The sequence below is a fragment of the Pelophylax lessonae genome (assembly GCF_965119305.1).
Source record: "Pelophylax lessonae genome assembly, chromosome: 6".
NCBI lineage: Eukaryota > Metazoa > Chordata > Amphibia > Anura > Ranidae > Pelophylax > Pelophylax lessonae.
In genome coordinates this window covers 253,812,172-253,835,559 of record NC_138773.1, presented here as the reverse complement: position 1 = coordinate 253,835,559, position 23,388 = coordinate 253,812,172, and the positions used below count along the sequence as shown (strand labels likewise).

Below are 23,388 nucleotides of genomic sequence, written 5' to 3'. Positions count from 1 at the left end.
TTAATGACAACTATAAACTACTGTATATATCAGTGTGTATATTGTTGTGTTAAGTGGGGTACACACTAGTAGAAAATCTGCTGAAAATTCCCGTCCGAGGAAAAATCGCACGATTTTCGGCTAGTGTGTACACAACTTTCAGCATCCGATGCCGACATTTTCAACAAAAAAAAACAGAGGGACAAACACCAAAATTTGTATTGTCCATCCCCAGACGACCAATTTTTGTTTAATGTGTCTGCAGTACATCCGTGAAAAATCGGATACGAAAGACCCCGCATGATCTGAAGTTGCTGACAACCCGGAAGTCTAGGAACAAATGTCCCAAAAAAAATAAAAAAATCAGACGAGAAATTTCGTGAACATTTATGCACTGTCAACTAAAAACAGTTATGAACGCTGAGCGAGAGAGAGAAAAATTGGAAGATATTTCGTCCGATTTCCGTCAAGTGTGTACGAGCCTTTAGTAAGGAATTTATTCTACACATTAATGACACACAAGCCAGTAATACCATTGACTTTTAGATTAACACATAGATCAATGGTCCCTTATCAGTGGTTTGCTCTGGTTTTGTCCTGTTCACAAAGCGAGAAGCAGGACAGAGGTCATCTAAGTGCGCAATGTCTATGTAAATGAGTCTTTAATGACAATTAAAAGCAACATCTTTAATTAATCTGAAGCTTTCAGCAAGGCCTAATTTATTTAGTTCATCAAATGTGTTTTTGGGACACACTGGTGGCTATTTACTAGATGGAATGTGCACTGTTATATATATATATATATATATATATATATATATATATATATATATATATATATATACAGTATATATATATATATTTATTTATTTTGTTTATTTCAGGTACAGTACTTATATAGCGCTGTCAATTTATGCAGTGCTTTACATATACATTGCACATTCACATCACTCCCTGCCCTCAAGGAGCTTACAATCTAAGGTCCCTAACTCACATTCATACATAAATAGTAGGGTCAATTTTTTTTTTTACAGGATCCAATTAACCTATATATATATATATATATATATATATATATATGCATTCAGTATGTACACCCCAACTTAGGAGCCGCTAGGTTCTTCTGACAAATGCAATACATTCAGAACAAACACCAGTACTGGCACAAGCAATTCCAGACTAACAGAACAGTAAATAATTGGCCTGAAGAAAAATGACCTATCTACAAGTCTCAGTCCCTGACTAAGCCATTGACCAGTGGAGTGTAAGCTACAGTCTGCTAGCATTTTGTCCCATTAATCTCAGTGTAGTGCACACTGGCCAATAAGAGCATTTATAAACCAAAGAGTAAAGAATCAGTCCTGTGCACCCGAGCCTCTATCTAGATCAGCTACCCATTTCTGAGTATATTTAGCGGGCTGGTGTATGTTAGATAGCAAGGTATATGTTAGAGTGAACATACCAGGTGCTTGATTGTCAGATAGGCAGCGTTGCTCAAAAGGAGTAAGGACAAGAGGGCCATCCAGAAAGGGAACATTCAATTGTAGAAAATGTTTGAAGGTAACAGATCATCTCACTGTTAGGGAGCTCTTTCTCACACTGTAGGTCCGGAATGCGTTTACCCCATCTATGGTGATCAGGTGCCGTTTTTGGTGCCGTACTTGATTTATCCCCCCAGTTAACCATTCCCTAAATGCCAAATGGTTGCTGAATCCCAGAGAAAACACTGTGTTTTGAGTAATAGCCACAGGGGGTTTACAAGGAGATTGGAGGTTCGCTGAGTATTTGATTGCATCCCATGCATGCATAGTAAGCCTTGTGGTTGGATTAGACAGACATTTTTGGTCAATTTTGTTTAACCAAAAGTGGTTGATTAAACTAAAAGGATTACAACCTTGACCTTGACCCTACCCAGAGGGGTGTTTCATGTATGGAGGGGAATTTAGGAATTTGGGTCAGTTTGGCCTCTTAGTAGTATTTGGACAAGTATACAAGGCCGAGTTCCCCTGAGCACTTGCTATGAGTGAGGGTCTCCCTATCGAAATGGGGTCCTGCATAATGGCAAACAAGGTGTGTCATCTGTTGCTGCAAGACTAAAGAATATGTGTGAAGACCTCATTGGTAGTACTTGAAAGTAGTATTGTAGTTTGGGGAAATAGGTCTTATTAATGGCGGCTACTCTCCCCAACCTCATTTTATGTTTTAATTTGGAAAAATTTAAAATGCATACTGATAATTTCATATGTGTATTTCCATCCGGCAGGCATGCTTCTTTTCCAATGCTACCAGGCAACCCTTAACTGCTTTGCATTAAAAAAGTTTATATAAACCCAGCTAACCAGTTCTTAAGTTAAGTAGATGCATATGTTTTTTTTTTTACTTGGTAATCCTGTTAATAAAATACTTTCTTGGTAGCAAAGCTCACCCCTTCACTGTATCTCTGGAGGAAGCCAGGGTTGTCAGCCAGACTGTACTCAAAAATATCTCCTCTATTAATTTCTATTACAAAGGGGTGGAGGTATTGGCATGTTCAGTCCCATCTTAAGAGCCTTATAAGCCCCCGCAATGCAGTGCACTGGGGCCCCGCCTACACAATCACCCACCAGAATAAAAATGCAAATTATCGATAAGGCGATATTTATTGGTACCTCCAACAAAATCAGTGTTTAAACATTAACACAACGTTTGGACAATATAACATGAGTTTGAAACACAAGGAATTTAAAAACAAGAAATGACAGTACAAAAACACTATGGATTATTGAATAACAGAGAGAACATGGCAGGTATAGGATGGCACAGAGACAGCGGATGTACATGGCAGGTATAGGAGGGCACACAGAGGATGTATATGACAGGTATAGGATGGCATACAGAGGATTTACGTAGCATATACCGTATATGATGGCACAGTGAGATGACTTACAGGGCAGGTACAGGAGGGCACATGGACACAGAATGTAAATGGGAGGTATAGGAGGGCACACAGAGGATGTACATGACAGGTATAGGATGGCATACAGAGGATGGCACATAGAGGATGTACAGGACTGATATAGGATAGCACACAGAGGATGTACATGGCAGGTATGGGATGGCACAGACAGAGGATGTACATACCAGGTATGGGATGGCACAGAGGATGTACAGGACAGATTTAGGATGGCACACAGAGCATGGCACACAGAGGATGTACAGGAAAGATATAGGATGGCACATAGATGATGGCATAGAGACGATGTACATGGCAGGTATAGGGTGGCACACAGAGGATATACAAAGCAAGTATAGCATGGCACACAGAGGATGTACATGGCAAGTATAGGATGGCACAAACAGAGGATGTACATGGCAAATATGGGCTGGCACACAGAAGATGTACATGGCAAGTATAGGTTGGCACACAGAGGATGTACATGGCAAGTATAGGATGACACACAGAGGATGTACATGGCACACAGAGGAGGGCACACAGAGGATGTACATGGCACACAGAGGATGGCACACAGAGGATGTACATTGCACACAGAGGATGGCACACACACAGAGGATGGCACACAGATGGTGGCACACAGAGGATGGCACACAGAAGATGTACATGGCACACAGAGGATGGCACACATAGGATGGCACACACACAGAGGATGTACATGGCACACAGAGGATGGCACACATAGGATGGCACACAGAGGATGTACATTGAACACAGAGGGTGGCACACAGAGGAAGGCACACACACACAGATGGTGGCACACAGAGGATGTACATGGCACACAGAGGATGGCACACATAGGATGGCACACACACAGAGGATGAACATGGCACACAGAGGATGGCACACAGAGTATGGCACACACACAGAGGATGGCACACAGAGGGTGGCACACAGAGGATGTACATGGCACACAGAGGATGGCACACAGAGGATGGCACACATAGGATGGCGACACACACACAGAGGATGAACATGGCACACAGAAGATGGCGCACACACACAGAGGATGGCACACATATGGCACACACACAGAGGATGAACATGGCACACAGGATGGCACACAGAGGATGGCACACACACAGAGGATGGCACACAGAGGGTGGCACACAGAGGATGAACATGGCACACAGAGGATGGCGCACACACACACACACACACACACAGAGGATGGCACACATAGGATGGCACACACACACAGAGGATGAACATGGCACACAGAGGATGGCACACACACAGAGGATGGCACACATAGGATGGCACACACACAGAGGATGAACATGGCACACAGAGGGTGGCACACACACAGAGGATGGCACACAGAGGGTGGCACACAGAGGATGTACATGGCACACACACACAGGATGAACATGGCGCACAGAGGATGGCGCACACACACAGAGGGTGGCACACATAGGATGGCACACACACAGAGGATGAACATGGCACACAGAGGATGGCACACACACAGAGGATGGCACACAGAGGATGTACATGGCACACATAGGATGGCGCACACACACAGAGGATGAACATGGCACACAGAGGATGGCGCACACACACACACAGAGGATGGCACACATAGGATGGCACACACACAGAGGATGAACATGGCACACAGAGGATGGCACACACACAGAGGGTGGCACACAGAGGATGGAGACGATGGAGTCGATGGGGAGAGAGAGAGAGAGAGAGAGAGAGAGAGAGAAAAAAGAAATCAAGCAGCCTGCAGCAGTCTGATTACCTTCCACAACGGCTGCACAGCACATGAAGGGAGGAGGTGGGTGGAGCCATTCTTCTAGGTGCGGAGGAGAGGAGGACAAGCCGACAAGGAGGATCCTCCTCCGCTGTGCATGATGGGTCCTCTCAGAACGTCACTGGTTGCTAGATGCCAGTCGGCTGGCCTTCCTAACAACCAGTGTGCAGCAGGGACTCAGAGCCACCGGCGGAAAATAGGGGGGGACTAATCTGGCCTGGGGGGGACAGTGTAAATTGCCACCCTGTGTGTGGGGCCCCTTGGCAAGTGGGGCCCCCGGGCAACCGCCGGGCGTGCCCAATGGAAAAGACGGCCCTGGGCAGGTTACATAAGAAAGATAACATTGCTTGTGTTTTAGTTCATCTTACAAAACTAATAAGGACACTGCATTTCTAGGAAGATCCCTGGGTATTTGTACTTGCTGAAACTGTTCATAGTTGTAAAATAAAAACAAATGCAATCTGAGGACTGACAAACTGCAATATGTCAAATCTTGGCTTTAGTTGTCTTTAATTAGCTGAAGCTCAGATAACACGAAGCTGAATGAGCACAAAAAGTGCAGGTCCATATGGGCATTCAATTAGAGAATGGCTCTTAGGCTCCATGTACACGGGACGCTGGAAATGGCCGTTTAGGAGCAGTTGGGCGTTTTTTTCAGAAGCCCCTGAACCCACCTACATTTTATCTTATCTGTCCATGTACACCAGGTCGTTTACAGTCATTTGCAGGCAGTTGCGTTCAGGGACTGTTTTTAGAACGCAATTATTTGCGTTCGAACGTGTGTTTCCCGGCGTTTCAAACGCACAAACGCGTCCGAACGCGTCTGAACGAGTCCGAACGTGTCTGAACGCGATGACTCGCGTTTAGCGTTCGCGTTTTTCCATTTTAAAGGGGAATAATTTTTTTGACCTCTAGGAACGCTTCTAAACGCAAACGCCCGCAAACGCTGCTAAACGCCCGCTAAACGCGGGTACAAACGCGACCGAACGGACGTTTCAAACGTCCTAAAAATTCCAGCATTCAAAGGGACTTTTAACAACGTCCCGTGTACATGGAGCCTAACAAAGGGAAAAGCTGCTGTTGTAGTCTTTTTTTTTTTTAAGAAAGCCAAGAATGCTATGTAAAATCGCTGTCTTGGAAGCACTCCAATTAAACAATTATATATAACATTTTTTTTTAACATATATGCTATTTATAATTAAACAATAGTGTAACAAAAAATTTAAATGTATCTTTACTAAGGGTTCATTACCATTTAAGGGACATTGCTGTTAATTTTCAGCTTTCGTTTATCCCCATGGTTAGGAAGGCATTCTGGCTGCACTAAGGTCAGGCCATATCTTGAGTGAAGTCTTAGTTTATGACATCCTGACTCCTGAATCCATGAATGATAACAAATCAGACAGTCTCTATTGACAACAATTGTATGTTGTTATCCGCAGCCAGAATGCAGTCAATACACGTGGAATAATTATCACAGCGTTTGCATTGTTTAAATAGCTGAGTTAAAACGTAACTAACCTTAAATGAATCTAACTGCTGATATGCAGGTACATTGTGATGCTGTCAATTAGCTGTGTAAGTCTTAAGATTCATACTTTTGTTATGGTGGATCCTTGCATCCTAGGCTGAGACTTTACATGGGGCCTCATCATTTAACCATATTAAGATTAATCCCTGACCCTCCTATCTGTATCTGCCATTCAAATGTTACATAGTAGTTGAGGTTGAATAAAGACAATAGTCCATCCAGTTCAACCTGTGTAGGTGTGTGTGGCCGTTATCATCTCACATGCCCCTGAATGTTTTGATCCTTGACGTCCAAGAGTCTTTTAAAAATAGCCATACTCCCTGCAGTTACTACCACTTGTGGTAAAGAATTCCACGAATGGATGTAGCCCTTACTGTAAAAACCCCTTGCGCAGCCTAAGATTAAATCTCTTCTCCTCTAATCGCATTGCATGGCCAAGTGCTTTCATGCATTCCTTTCGACTGAACAGTTTTTTTCTATGCTGAGATCACCGTTGAGGTACTTGTATATCGCTATCATGTCCCCTCTCAGGCGTCTCCTTTCCAGGGAGAATAAATCAAGCGTTTGTAAGCGCTCTTCGTAATTAAGATCCTCCAATCCCCTAATCTGTTTAGTTGCTCTCCTCTGGACTCTCTCCAGCTTCAACACATCCCTTGCTAGCACCTTTATTGCCCCTGAAGTTCTGGCACCGGACAGTTTAATGTCAAAAAGCTAGGCTTAGTACTAAGGGGTCTGTTCATGAAAAAAATTGTTGAACAAATGTTACAAGAATTCGCCCAGCCTTGATGCAGTCTGACCGTATTGTACTAAATACAGTGATTTTCTATAATTATCAGGTCCATGTTGTGGCCATATCGCAGTATTTTTTCTGAATGAGGTATTTCAGGAACACCACATTATGGCCACTAAATGTAGTTGACAATCATGGGAAATCACTGTATGGTCAGAATGTATCAAGAATGGGAGAATGCTTGTCACATTCGGCCAACATATTTTGTATAAATTGACCCCTAAGTGCATGTCAGACCAAGGTAATTGTGTTCCTTATAGACAATTATTCAAACTAAAGGCTCGTACACACTTGACAAAAATCGGACGAAATATCCTCCGACTTTTCTCTCTCATGCTCAGCGGTCATAACCGTTTTTAGTTGACAGTGCATAAATGTTCACAAAATTTTTTGTCCGATTTTCTTCTTTTTTTTTTTGGACATTTGTACCCAGACTTTCGGGTCGTCAGCAACTTCAGATCATGCGCGGCCTTTCGTACCTGATTTTTCGCGGACGTACTGCATACACATTAAACGAAAACTGGTCATGCTGTGGACGGGCGATAAAAATTTTGGTGTTTGTCCCTCCGTTTTTTTTTTCATTGAAAATGTCGGCATCGTATACTGAAAGTTGTGTACATACTAGCCGAAAATCGGACGATTTTACCTTGGACGGGAATTTTTGGGCAGATTTTCTACTAGTGTGTACCCCACTTAAGGATGAGTGGGAGAACATCCAAATCAGCCACGACTCTTGCATTCAGTGTTCGCCCTCGCTGGACTGAAGACACAGGCGACCTTGACGATGACGATTGGATGGAAGCCCTTAGTGCCTGTAAGCTTGTCTCACCTAAACTGTCCGATAGACTAACTCAGGTGTATATACTGCATAGAGCATACCTCTCTCTCGATAGAATAGCTAGATTGGCTCCCTCCAGGGACCCTACGTGCCCCAAATGTCTTTTGTCTCCAGGCACATTTGGGCATTTGATGTGGCACTGCCCCCATATCCAGGGATTCTGGGTGCAAGTCGTCCGCTTCCTACGTGACCACATGGGCGCTCCTTTATCACTGGATCCTAAGATCTGCCTTCTGGGTATATTTCCCGATGAAGATGTAGATAAGCATACCATTAAATTCCTCCGTGAAGCCCTCTTCAGTGCTAAAAAATGAATTGCCCGCACGTGGATCCAGTCTGCGTGGCCTGATTTGGCTATGTGGAAGGCGGATGTTAATCAATCTCTACCCTATAAGAAAGTTATCTACACAAGTCGGGGCTCTCTTGGTAGTTATCACAAGGTTTGGGACCGGTGGGTACATGTTTCGGATACTTGCTCCCCCGGGTGATTACTCGTTTTACTGTGACCGTTTCACCTAGTTGAGCTGCTCTGCTCTGTACATCCTCGTTCTCTATCCTTGGTGGTGTATGGGTGGGATTTGTCACTGTGTGATGGCTTGTATTTCTTTCCCGTCATGACTGTTGCACCTTCCTACACCGCACATACTAGTATTTTCTTGTATGATGCCTCTGCTCTCCCTTTTCTTGTTGTTTTTTATACTGCTGTTATGTAGTGACTCAATGTATTGACTGTTTGTACTATTTTTCTTGTGAACCCAATAAACGTATGTTTTTATTTAAAAAAAAAAAAAGGATGAGTGGGAGAACTGCAGCACATGCCGCTGCTTTAGGACCCAAAGACAAGTGGAACAAGGCTCTTTTCTCACAATCTCCCTCTTACCTCTTCTCCATTACTCTGGCCAGATAGCCCTGACATCACAGAATATTGGTTGAGCTGTCTATCATAAAACCTACACATAGCTGAATCACTAACAGTCTGTCATTTCAGAAGGCATAAATCATTTGCTTTTGCTTGCAGAAACAGCATTTTGCCAACTCCCTATTTCTACCTCTATTTAAGGCAAATTTGATTGCAAAATTCATTGAAAATGCTACTAAACTATCATGTGAAAACTCAACACCTAGGTGACAACACATAAACATCTGTATGCATAGACATGTAAACACTCTGAGAAGGCATCATCCAACATAGTAGATTGATTTCCATGGAAACTAAGTTATGCCTGTAATTATTTGCTGGCACAATGCCTGGTGAATGAAGTTATGGTTTTAATGTGCAGTTGAGCTAAATTTGCTAATGCAAATTACCCTGTGTGCAGCTTTAATACTCAACGAGAAAAAAAAAAACTCAGTTGCCTGGCAACTGGATGCCACTTCATTGCATGGGGCTGAAGAGCAATAATTGGTGATAAGTTAATGCCCTTGCTCGCACAACCATAAAGCTGCTGCATACCTTTCAAACGTGCCTAGACAAGGAAGAGAGACAGGTTTTCTCTCCAAAATGTTGACACACAAGACATGACCTTGCTACATTCTTGGTTCTGTCATGGGTATGGAAAAAAAATATGTGAAAAGACACAGGCGTTTATTTACTAAAACTGGAGAGTGCAAAACCTGGTGCAAATTTATTGGGAAAATTCCTTAAAAATGATCCTAAACTATTATGTGAAAACTGATACATGGTGCATGGTAACCAATCAGCTTCTAACTTCAGCTTGTTCAATTAAGCTTTGACAAAGAAAAAACCTGGAATCTGATTGGTTTCTATGCAGAGCTCCACCAGATTTCACACTCTCTGGTTTTAGTAAATCAACCCCATGTTCTTATAATTTACAAACATCTACCTTGGTTAACATCAACACATATCAGCCCCTGCACACAAAGAAGCATAGACATGTCCCCGTCACAGTCCTAAACTATGGGCAAATAGATGCCACGGGGAGGGCATACACATTCCATGCCCATATTGACCCTACTGGAGATAAAACCAAGAGACCACTGTAAGGAAAAACTGGAAAAATTCAGAGGGAGTGCCAGTTGGAGTTTGATTTAAAGGGGTAACGGTCTGGGAAATATGCCTTACTTGAATACATTTTTAAGACATTAACTGTATAAGTGAAGATGGGTGTATCTGACAGCATTTTTGTTACCCATCAAGTCAATGATCTAATTTCACATTTATTGTCTGTTATTGTTATACTGTATCTGTTTTAAACATGGTGACTTTTTAAGTAACTAAAATGATAGTTCTGAACAAAATGAAAGTCCTGCAAGCTACTAAGTGAACAATGTTATCCCAAAGGGTTCAATTCTACTAAGCTGCTGATGCTGCCCACACTCTCATAAATGTGCAATACGAATACAATTCTAAATAGTACCACGCTAATTATAAGTGTTCGAAAAAACATATTATATATATATATTTTTATGTCGGGTTGAGGTCAGGACAGTCAAGTTCCTCCACCCCAAACACGCTTATCCATGTTTTTTTGGTCCTTGATTTGTGCACTGATCCAAATCATTTGGTAGAGGGGGGATTATGGTATGGGTTTGGGCTTGTCCCCTTAGTTCCAGGGAAGAGAACTCTTAAGGAATCATCATACCAAGACATTTTGGACAATTTCATGCTCCCAACTTTGTGGAAACAGTTATGGGAAGGCCCCTTCCTGTTCCAACATGATTGCGTGCCAGTTCACAAAGCAAGATCCATAAAGACATGTATGAGCGAGTTTGGGGTGGAGGAACTTGACTGGCCTGCACAGAGTCCTGACCTCAGCCCGATAGAACATTTTTGGGATAAATTAGAGCAGAGACTGCGAGCCAGGCCTTCTCATCCACCATTAGTGCCTGACCTCACAAATGCGCTTCTGAAAGAATGGTCAAACATTCCCATAGACCAGGGGTGTCCAAACTATGACGCTCCAGCTGTTTGGGAACTACAATTCCCATGAGGCATTGTAAATCTCTGACATTCACAGACATAACTAGGCATGATGGGAATTGTAGTTCCTGAACAGCTGTATGGCCATAATTTGGAAACTACTGCCATAGACACACTCCTAAACCTTGTAGACAGCCTTCCCGGAAGAGCTGAATCTGTTAAAGGGTGGGCCGACCTAATAATGAACCCTACGGACTAAGACTGGGATGACATTAAAGTTGTGCGTGTAAAGGCAGGCGTCCCAATACTTTTGACAATATATATATATATATATATATATATATATATATATATATATATATACACACAACATATATATCTCACCCTCTGCTCAGACATGTGGGAAGGAGCATATTTTGCTAAAATACTGTGGATAAGTGACAGACCAATAGCATTCCCTTGCTGGGTCCCTGGCTTGTTCTCTACATAACATGCAAAGTCTTGCATTGCCAGAAACCATCTTGTGACCCTTGCATAGTTTCTTTTCTTCCAATCCATCCAGGGCCGGCTTTAGGTGTTCAGGCGCCCTGTGCGAGCTAATCCTGTAGTGCCCCCCCCCCCCATCCTCACCTCTCACCCCCCCCCCTAAACATGGCTGTATCTATTGAAAAACTATTTAAGAGTGTAATTGCTGCTAATTGGCTGCAAGTGGGTGCAGCAGCAAGATAAAAACAGGGAAAAAATCAGCACAAAAATAGTACTTACCCTAAAATGATATATAAATATGTCACCCAAATCTGTTTCTGTTGTAAAAAGTGCACAGTGCTAAATTATTAATTAAATCTGCATGGCTACTACAGTATACATATCATATACCACTACTAAATAAATAACAATTAAATATTCATAACCTCTACAGTGTGCAAAAAAAATGAATCAACATAGTGTGATTTTATAAAATACATAGGCTTTTATTTAAGTCTGGTGAGTCAGTTTGGGGGTGATTGGTGGGAGCAGCACATAGGGTGCTTTTTTGGCGCACACTTTTCGTTGAAGATTTGTCACCATAAATATTTATTTGCACATTTTTGCACATTTATTTGCACCTTTTTGGCACTTCATTGGACTTTTCTTCGAACTTTTTTATGTTCACTAAAAAGTTAGCCCCCCTTACATTAGAGACCCCCCACGGAGCCCCCCCTTACATCAGAGACCCCCCCACAAAGCCCCCTTTTACATCAGAGACCCCCCACTGAGCCCCTCCTTACATCAGAGACCCCCCCACAGAGCCCCCTTTACATCAGAGACCCCCCACAGAGCCCCACTTACATCAGAGACCCCCCACAGAGCCCTCCTTGCATCAGAGACCCCCCCACAGAGCCCCCTTACATCAGAGACCCTCACAGAGACCCCCACAGAGCCCCCCTTACATCAGAGACCCCCACAGACCCCCCTTACATCAGAGACCCCCCACAGAGCCCCCCTTACATCAGAGACCCTCACAGAGCCCCCCTTACATCAGAGACTCTCATAGAGCCCCCCTTACATCAGAGACCCCCCCACAGAGTCCCCCTTACATCAGAGACCCTCAGAGCCCCCCCTTACTTCAGAGACCCCCCACAGAGCCCCCTTTACAATCAGAGACCCCCCACAGAGCCCCCTTTACATCAGAGACACCCCACAGACCCCCCTTACATCAGAGACCCCCCACAGAGCCCCCCCTTACATCAGAGCCCCCTTACATCAGAGACCCTCACAGAGCCCCCCCTTACATCAGAGCCCCCCCCCACAGAGCCCCCCCCACAGAGCCCCCCTACTTTGGAGACCCTCAGAGCCCCCCTTACATCAGAGACCCCACAGAGTCCCCCTTACATCAGAGACCCTCAGAGCCCCCCTTATATCAGAGACCCTCACAGAGCCCCCTTTACATCATAGACTCCCCCCACAGTCTCCCCTTACATAAGAGACCCTCACAGAGACCCCCTTACATCAGGGACCCCCACAGAGTCCCCCCTTACATCAGAGACCCCCACGGGGTCCCCCCTTATATCAGAGACCCCCCAAAGAGCCCCCTTTATATCAGAGACCCCCACAGAGCTCCCCTTACATCAGAGACCACACCCCCACAGAGCCCCCCTTACGTCAGAGACCACCACCCCCACAGAGCCCTCTTTATATCAGAGACCACCCCCCTCCACAGAGCCTCCTTACATCAGAGACCCTCACAGAGCCCCCCTTACATCAGAGACCCCCACAGAGTCCCCTCTTACATCAGAGACCCCCACAGAGTCCCCCTTACATCAGAGACCCCACAAGAGCCCCCTTTACATCAGAGACCCCCCACAGAGCCCCCCTTACATTAGAGACCCCTACAGAGTCCCCCCTTACATCAGAGACCCCCACAGAGTCCCCCCTTACATCAGAGACCCCTCACAGAGCACCCTTTACATCAGAGACCCCCCAGAGAGCCCCCTTTACATCAGAGACCACTCCCCACAGAGCCCCCCTTACATCAGAGACCCCCACAGAGTCCCCCCTTACATCAGAGACCCCCCACAGAGCCCCCTTTACATCAGAGACCTCCCACAGAGCCCCCCTTACATCAGAGACCACCCCCCCCCACAGAGCCCCCCTTACATCAGAGACCACTCCCCCACAGAGCCCCTTTACATCTGAGACCACCACCCAAAGAGCCCCCTTTACATCAGAGACCACCCCCCACAGAGCCCCCTTTGCATCAGAGACCCCCCACAGACCTTCCTTACATCAGAGACCCCCCTTACATCAGAGCCCCCCCCCGCAAACCCCCTTACATCAAAGCACCCCACAGACCCCCCTTACATCAGAGCCCCCCACAGACCCCCTTACATCAGAGCCTCCTACAGACCCCCCTTACATCAAAGCCCCCCACAGACCCCCCTTACATCAGAGCCCCCCTTACATTTGTTTCATACTGGGTAAGGAGAGAGGGTAAGCTTAGTTACCCCAGGATGAAGGCTCAGGCTGTCTGCAGCTGTTCTTCTGCGTTAAACTTCCCGCCCACACATCCCTGGAGAGTGCGGGCGGGGCAGACCCAGGAGGAGAGGGGCGGGAGGAGGAGGAGAAGGGGCGGGAGGAGGAGGAGCAGCTGACAATCTCTCTCTCTCTCTCCTCTCGCGTCCCTGAGGCTGAGCTGTGTGTGAGATACATAGCTCAGCCCTGCAGCCTGGACTCGGAATGGAGACACAAGCACAAGCGCACAGCGGGAGGTAAGAGGCGGCCGCGGCCTGTGTTCACCCTGTCCAGGCCGCGGTCGTCGCTTACCTCCCGCTGTGCATCCTCATCATTTGCGAGCTGTGATGGCCGCACGGTGCCCCTGTTGCCCATGACACCCTGTGCGGCCGCACAGCTCGCACACCACAAAGGCCGGCCCTGAATCCATCCTCTGTAGAAGAGAAAGTCCCATTCTTTTCCATCCTTATCTACCACTTTTTTAACATACCTTTCAGGGTTCTTCTAAACTATTGTAACAGCCTATCAGTTTGGAGGCGGTATACAGAGGTGTGACACAGTTATTTGGTTACCTTTAACATAAAGGGGGTTTCTTGGTCTGCCAAAATTTCTTGGTATGAAATTTGGTATAGGAAAACTTGTGGAATGGCTCTTTCATCACAGATTCAGGGGACATGATTATAAGAGAGATTACTTCTGGATTTGAGTGGCAAAATCAAGGGCTACCTATATGTGCTAATGTGCCCAGGTGGACTTTGGCAGTGGCTTGACCAGATCCATGCAACCCTCTCAAAAGAAACCTCAGATATAGTCAATGATACCAGTGGATTACAAAAATGTGGTTGGGGTGCATTCATTTTACACCTAGGGCAAGAGTAAACTACAAGAGTTGAGTTTGTCTAATTCCTGGTGATTCAGCTTTAATGTAATTTTTTACATTTTTAATAGTAATGATGATAAATAAATAAGAAAAATTTGTATAAAAGCACTATACTTTTCTAATTGCCGTTCCATGCTAGACCCTTATCATGACCTAAAATCCACTTAACAAGCAATGTACTGTTTGTGGAGTCGCTAAGGAAGCTATGCACTAATGGAAGAATTCTAAAAAGTTTGGATCTGTGTATGGCTCCTCCTCCTCATCAGCATATTATAGTTAATCAACTCTACAGCTACCCATAGACATAAGGCAAAGGAAGAAATATATTATGTTAAAGGATAACTTCACCTTTGTTGAAGTTGTCCTTAAAATATTTTTCCACATCCCACTGAGTATAACCCACCCAGTAGCATATTTACCTTCAGCCCTGATCCAGGTATAGCCTTCTTAAAGAAAAAAAGGTGAGTTTGTCCTTTAGAAGGTTTTTGGTAAGATCGTTACATAGTTAAATAGCCAGTAGGGTTGAATAAAGACACTAGTCCATCCAGTTCAACCTGTGGTGTGTGTGTGTGCGAATGTGTTTATGTCAATAGTAAATCGTATATCCCTGTATGTTGAGATCATTAAGATGCCCATCTAATAGTTTTTTTTAAACTATTGACGCTCTCTGCTGATACCACTGCTTGTGGAAGAGAATTCCACATTCTTACCGCTCTGACAGTAAAGAACCCTTTACGCAGTTTAAGGTTAAACCGCTTATCTTTCAATTTCCGTGAATGGTTACGTGTCTTTTTAAACTCCCTCTCACCGAAAAGTTTCACTATCATATCCCCTCTCAAGCATCTCCTCTCCAGAGAGAGAATAAGTTGAACGCTTGTAGTCTTTCCCCATAGCTGAGATCCTCTATTCCGTTTATTAGCTTTGTTGCTCTTCTCTGAACTCTTTCCAGTTCCAGCACATCCTTCTTGAGGACTGGTGCCCAGAAATGGACAGCATACTCAAAATGCACCTGGACCAAAATCTTGTAGAGTGGGAGATTTATAATTTTATCTCTGGAATAAATCCCTTTTTTAATGCATGCTAATATTCTGTTGGCTTTGCTTGCAGCAGCTTGGGTCCTTTTCTATCCTGGATTCTTCCTGAGGTTCTCACTCTAGCCAGTAACTTGTGTTCATATTTTTAGCATCCAATTGCATTAGCTTTCATTTTTCAACATTAAACCTCATTTGCCATGTAGTTGCCCACCCCGTTATTTTTATTTAGGTCTTCTTGTAAGGTTTCCACATCCTGAGCAGAAGCTTTGCCCTGCTTTGCTTTGTATCATCTACAAATCCTGGGATTGAGCTATTTATCCCATCCTCTATACCATTTATGAATAAATTAAACAGAATCGGTCCCAGGACAGATCTTTGGGGGACCCCACCTACCACACCAGACCATTCTGAGTACTCACTATTTATCACCACCCTTTGGACCCGCCCCTGTAGCCAGCTTTCGATCCAGGTACATCCCCTATGGTCCATGCCAACAGACCTCAGTTTGTAAAGTAAACGTTTGTGGGGAACTGTCTCAAATGCCTTTGCAAAATAAAAATAAACCACATCCACAGGCCTTCCTTTATCTAGATGGCAGCAAAAATAACCCTTCATGAATCCATGCTGATTATTACTAATGATACTGTTTTCGTTAGAAAAATCCTGGATATAGTCCCTTTATCATCCCCTCCAATGCCTTACAGACTATTGATGTTAGACTGACTGGCCTGTAGTTCCCAGGAAAATATCTCGGCCCTTTTTAAATATTGGTAACACATTGGCTTTTCTCCAATCAGCTGGTACCATTCCAGTCAGTAAACAGTCCATGAAAATTAGGAATAATGGTCTAGCTATCACCTAAGTTCCTTAAGAAACGAGGTCCTGGTGACTTATTTGTGTTAAATTTTTCAAGTTTATTTCGGATACTGGCTTCTGTTAGCCACAAGAGTACATTCTGTGACATGTTATTAACATTACAGTCTTTATCCCCCATTTTCCTTTGTGAAAACTGAGGAGAAGAATGTATTTAAAACCGTCGCCTTCTCTTTGTCTTTTGTTACCAAATTCCTTTCATCATCCTTTATAGAGCCAATATGTTCTGGCCTCACTTTCTTACTGTTAATGTGCCTTTCATGGTCTATTTTAGCCGCTCTGATTGCATTCTTACACTTCTTATTGCTTTTCTTGTATTCTTGAAATGCTGACACAGACCCCTCAGCCTTATACTGTATTTTTGAAGGCCTTTTTTTTCACTTTTATAAGCATTTTTACATTATACTTTAACCACCCAGGTTTAATCTTAGCACTTTTATATTTATTGCCTATTGTAATACACTGGCCAATACCTTTTTTTAGTATGTTTTTAAAACATTCCCATTTTTCCTTAGCGTTCCTAGTTCCTAGGATTTTATCCCCTTTAATATCGTGCAGCATAGAGCATAGTTAAGGGAAGATGGCTCTTTGAAGTTCAGTGTACTTGTATTTCCCTTGTGTATCCTTTTCCTGTGGTTTATACTGAATGTAATTAACCTGTAATTAACCGTTGATAGAAAAGATCTTTTAGAAATGAGAATCAGCAGAAAAATAAACATGTAAAGCTGGAATGTGTTGGCTATTTCTATTAAACATTTTTACATCTCAAGGTAATGGAACGGGCATAAATAATACATGTGCACTACTTCGTCCCAGAAGTCATTGGTTAAAAAAGTCTTAAGACCCCAGACATCCAGGCAAGTTGTAAAAAGAGGTCAGCAATGGTGGCTTCCAAATTTCTTTCATTACAAGATTCCCTAAATAAGTGCCAAAGGAAAAGCGGAACTCCCATAAACTAGTGGCTGGTTTCATTCCAGTAGTGTTGTTGTTTACAATAGTCCAGTGATGGGGAGGGTGCAGATGCAGAACGGCTCCTATTGGTTAACAGTGATCTTAAAGTGGATGGCAACAGACACAGAATTAATCTGGGTGTGACTTTCAAGTGCACCTGATCTGTAAATTATCAATACTTTCAATTGGAGATTCTAGATAAACCTGTTTGTGTTTATACCTCGAAACAGCACTGGCCCTGAGAAACTATATAGATCAGAGGCGTAACTAGAACCTTCAGGGCCCCAGTGCAGGAAACCACGAAGGGCCCCCCGGACCCCTGCCCCTTCCCTTCAAGTCTGGGGCTCTTCTCACTGATCCTGGGGCTTTTACTCTCGGAGCGATTCACTTTATTACGATCCCACAGCGGGACCCTTTCACAAGTTCTGCAGTGGTCCTCCTTCCTGCCATCTTGGGGACTCCCCACGGTGGTGGAATGCCAGGGTCCGGTCGCAAGTGTGACCTTTGCGATCTTGGAAGTTCACCCACTGGTGTCAGTAGTTTTTATTTTTTTGGTATTTTAATTGTATTATTTTTTTATCATTTTATTTTATTTTTTTACAATGTCACTGACTATGACTCTGTCCATTCAAAAAAGGAAGGAGCTGGTAAATTACATATTTACTGACCCCTTCCTGGTTCTCTATTGTGACACATCCCCTGCAGCAGCCGGCAGGAGAGGGGAGGGAGCACAGTGAGGGGGGGACCAGGGGAGCACACAGGCACCCAGAGACAGCAGAACACAAGTGAATTGGATATCAGGAGTGGCAGGGCAGCATACAGAGGAACCAATCTCCTCCATTTTCCTCCTGCAGCTACAGGAGGAAAAAGAAGGACAGTGATTTCTCTACATACTGTCCCTGCCGCCCCTCCTATCCAGGTATACTACAGGGGAGCCACACAGGCCCCCTGGAGCATGGGGCCCGGTTGCAATTGCAACCCCTGCAACCCCTGTAGTTAGGCCCCTGATATAGATGTTTTAGCCAAGATAGAGTTTTACTTTAAATAAGTCACAAAGTAGCTTCAATGGAATTTCCTGAAACATTAAATCAGACCTGTTCATACTAGCCCGGAATTCATTACTACACTATCTACTGGACAACTACTGAAGGCGATAAAGCAATTATCTTTTTAAAGAAAGGACTCCTATTAAATATATGGCATTCTGGTGAGACAAGTCACATACACATCACAACAGTAAAAGAATGTAGACAATTTACTGTAAAATAGTACAAATATTTTTGCTGCTTTTCAATCTCTTTTTAACTCATATGGCCCTTTTGTTTGTTATCATTTTCATTTCCTGTATAATATAACTGATAAAATGAAGGTTGCACAGCAAATAAATCAGAGCTAATTGATAGGATAATGTGGAGTTTTTTTTTCCAATAATTTTTTTATTGATAGTTTTTTTGTTTTTTTTATATACAAAGTGAACATAAAAAAAAAAAAACACAAAATCTGACAGGTTACCAAAAAGAGATCCGATAACAAAATATGAGCATAATCACACTCAGATACAAAATGCAAAGAAGCTACCCCACATGTATTGGTTTTTACTGGTAAAACATAGCAGATATAGAGATCAACGATTAACATTTCAGGAAGTTCCACATTAGCCTAAGGCACGGGATAATCCTTGTTAGTGTCACAGGAATCCATATGAAATACTAAACAGACTAAAAACAGCTCACTTTAAAAAGACATAGCACAGTAACAATCCATCTTGTCACAAAAAAAGGGGGGGGAGAGAAAGAGGAAAGAAAAAGGGGGAAAAAGGGGAATTGCAAACATAGCAATACCAGCCGGACCAATAACTGTCCCAGGTTATTACAGGCCAAGGATACTCTCTGACATGTATACTAAAAGCACCCCTTTCTCCATAAATGATAATCAGCACTGTGGCAACCTATAGGAGACCAGTGAAAAGGAGGCTAAGCCAGGCACTGCCAACCATGTATCCCATATGTAAAAAATGTACTGGGTGTGCCCCTATTCTGATACACCTGTTGATTTTTCAGGAGAGCATCAGTAACCTGGAGCCTGTGTGGGAGGCTCAGGAGGCAGCCATCTCAAAGCAATTTTTTTACTCGCTAGAAATAATGGTCTATTAACAGGTACTATGATGTCAGGTGGAAATATCTCTTCATCTAGATAACCAAAAGGCAAATCTTAGGGTCTAAATCTATGCGTTCAAACACATTAAGTACGGTTAATGGCATCTACCAGACTCCACCAGTACTGGAACTAGTTAGGGCACTTCCACAACATGTGGAGTAGATCCGTGGAAGATCCACGACATCTTGGGCAGTCAGAGGTGTCTCGTTGGCTACAACTGAACAACATAAGTGGGGTCCTATACACTCTGAAGATTATGAACAATTAGGATAAGCGTTGCTTGGGTGATAAGGACACAGAAGGTACCTGTTCCAAAATATTTTGCTACATATGATTGGAAATTTCTCCCAAATCTTTCTCCCACCCCCTCCTACCCGGGCAAGTAACTTTTCTTTGATATTATTCCATGAATTGTCCATATAGGGAGGATAAAAGGCCCTTTTTGTTCTGGGTTGTTACAAGGGAATCTATAAGTGGCATGGGCTGTAGATCTAACTTGGTATGTTTGGATTGAACCTGTAATTCATGCAGCATTTTAATTATTGGAAGAATCTGTGGAATCTGCGGGGAGACAATTGGTAGGATGTCTGTAGGTCCTAGAAGATTCTCAAAACTTTTTGAGTGTATTACTGGGCAATATATTGAATCCCCGACATATGGCAATACTCAAATTATACCAGTTAACCAGTTCCCCATACTTCACATTTCCCCATAATGGCGAGTACACTGGTATTCCCTCATATTTCATAATATGTCCAATTTCCTGCCACACTTTATGCATAAGCACCAAGGTGGGACAATAAGGTCCATGGGCAAATGTCCCTGACTCTAATTAGGGTAAAAGACGATAGCGTGAAGAACGACCCAGTAGCAGGGCCTGAATAGGGTCTGCCCAGTTCACAACTCCCCAACCTGCAAAATGCTGAGGTTGAGCAACCATATATTGTGATCTTTTAAAGAGAACTCATTTAGCTCTGGCTTTAAAAAAAAAAAAAAAAAAAAAAACTTTAAAGCTGCCTACATTGCAGTCTTAATGTACAACCTGCAGTATGTACAATCACTTTTAGGTTTACCAACAACTATGAAGTACAAAGACCCTCCCCACTTTCCATTCAATCGATATCCAAACAGGCAAGCCCTTGTGCCACATATTTGTCAGTAAATCTGAGAAGTTGGCACAAACAGATTGTGACATGTGTGGTTAGCAGGGTGCTAATATTTGGCTCACACTTTGGTAGCAATATTTGAATATCACTTGTGATAATCTTGTAAGTACCAGTATTTGTAGTACTTCACTTCGGACTACTTAAAATCTTGGTACCATTGGTAATGAAATACTTGATATCATTGTTTGCAAATGAAATGTTCAAATTCCTTGGAATAGCTTGGAGGTATGAACTGCCTTTAGCCATTTTACTATCTATGAAGAAAATGGAAGAAAGTTTTCACAGTATTTGTGCCACTAGCACCAATTGGCAAGGAAATAAAGGACCTTAGATTGTAAGCTCCTTGAGGGCAGGGACTGATGTGAATGTGCAATGTATACGTAAAAGCACTGCGTAAATTGACAGCGCTATATAAGTACCTGAAATAATAATAATAAATAATGCATTTGAGAATAGCATTTGTTTCATCTCACATTGCTCTTGATAATGCATTTGGCCATCTATGTCAAGGCTAATTCTTTTGATGACAATGGTTGCTCAGAATCGTAAAACTACAAAGACATGATGGCATTAGCTTCTGTCTGCCAAATGATACATGGCATTGCAATTAATTACATGTCATTTACCCTGGCTCTACTGCTGTCTGTTAACACCACTATCGACTGGGGAAAAAAATATGATCCACAGCCTCTGCGAGAGCTGCAATTCCACTAATCAGCCATGTCACAGTATTAATTTACCCTTCTGAAATGTAAGGTTAGGTAACAAATGAGTGCTTCATATTGAGGCAGTTATGGTGAGATAAGGATTTTATTATCCTTCCTTTAGGAAGAAGCAACAAGAGGCTGAGTGAAAGTAGTCCAGCTATTAATCATCCATCACTACCCCCTCTATCTGTCTGCTCAGTCCGTAAACTTTGCCTGCAGGCTGTAATAGCATTGAATCCTGTACTGCTTCCTAGTGGTTGAGTCTTCCTAGTGGAATCTGTCTGATCAACTTTTGCATGGGTGGAATCTTTTTTTTTTTTTTTTTGTCTGCTGATGTCACTTTGAGTTCAGCCTCCTATTATCAGATAACCCCCATATAAAAGGTCCTTACAGCAGGCCTGTTCAGCACTTTGAAGGATAGCTTTCCAGTTGATCTATTGTCCTAAAGCCAGAAATCTCTTCAGCTGTCACCATGCTGAGGGACGATAAGAGCTTACCCCTGACTTGTTCTGTTTGTAATAATGTAGGTTTCCTGCAGAGGAACAACAGTTTGGAGGACAAGAGCAGAATTGTGAGTTCCTTCAAGGAGAGACAGTCCTCCAAGAACCTCCTGGTCTGTGAGAACATTGAGAAGGAATCAAGGTTCCGGCGCACCGAGACAGACTTCTCCAACTTATACGCCAGAGGTGAGATCTTTTATCAAATATATATCACTATGGCCTGTGCAGAATTAACACATGGATATCTAACAATTACTAAAATTGTGTAATTTTAGATTAACCAAAATTATTCCACTGAACACTTGCACTGACTGTGATATTAAAAAATGAACTGTATTTTTATTTGCTGGACCTTTGCACAATTACATTACATATAGTCTCATTTACAATAACTCTTTTTATAGAGATGTTTTAATAGCTTTCTCAATGATTGTGTTGTAAATTTTTAATCGAAAAGATTACTGGAGCACATTATTATTATTGTTATTATTATGACTATTACAGAATAGAGGTATCCTAGAACACATATTAATATAACTTCAGTTAGGCTTATCCTATTATAGCATATATTTTTTACAATACACATTAATAATTGCATGCATGATTAACCTACTTACAGAAAAAAAATCAGTATACACAGTCCATACAAACAAGGGAAAAGTGTCTAAAATAAAACTGAATAAAGTTACAATAATAATGGTATAATAGAAAATATTTGACACGTGTAGACAAATGTAGAAGGTAATGTTTTTTATATCTACATGTTTGCATGTTAACCTATCTGTAATAATAAGTGATTTACAGTTACACTCAGTTTCCTTAGGTTTATTATCATTTTAACTCCATGTTTGGAACCATTTATAATCTATTTCTCTCTAAAATCAGCAAACAAATTTGCACATTTTATTTTGTTAAATTTTCTACATAAACCAATAAAACAAGCTGCTGTTTTAATAATACTGGAAAGCAAAAATAAAATGCAGGATTATAATTAATCAACTTTTACCCATCATCAATCCGTATTTTCCAGTAAAAAAAGAGTAAAAAAAGGACTGAATAAGGAAAGTTTAACTGAAAGTACAAGACAGATTAACAACTGATTAAAAAAGGCTTAAACATCAGAGATATAACATTTCTTTTTTTAGTCTGTATTCCAATAAATATCTTCTTGGTGTGTATTCCTACACTTAGTAGAAGTATATTATTTAGAAATCATACAAAAGCACCTTCTGTCTTCAATATGATACCTGAGCTTCTTAAGATAATTGAATGTGCACTAAAATGCTGACTATAGACATAGCAATTTTCCAGTACTCACAAATGCTCTCAATCAGCTTTTGACAGCAAAACAATTAAATA

The 23,388-nt window shown here is 42.5% G+C and overlaps 1 protein-coding gene across 3 annotated transcripts in view; it reads left to right on the top strand.

Annotated features, from left to right (window-relative positions):
- The window catches only part of GAD1 (glutamate decarboxylase 1), a 178,203-nt gene that overhangs the window by 81,671 nt on the left and 73,144 nt on the right, over positions 1 to 23,388 (top strand). For all 3 annotated transcript variants that reach the window (XM_082261329.1, XM_082261327.1, XM_082261328.1), the window contains one exon: positions 22,057 to 22,215. In XM_082261329.1, the coding sequence (XP_082117455.1) occupies positions 22,057 to 22,215 (159 nt within the window). The remainder of the gene's footprint in view (positions 1 to 22,056; positions 22,216 to 23,388) is intronic.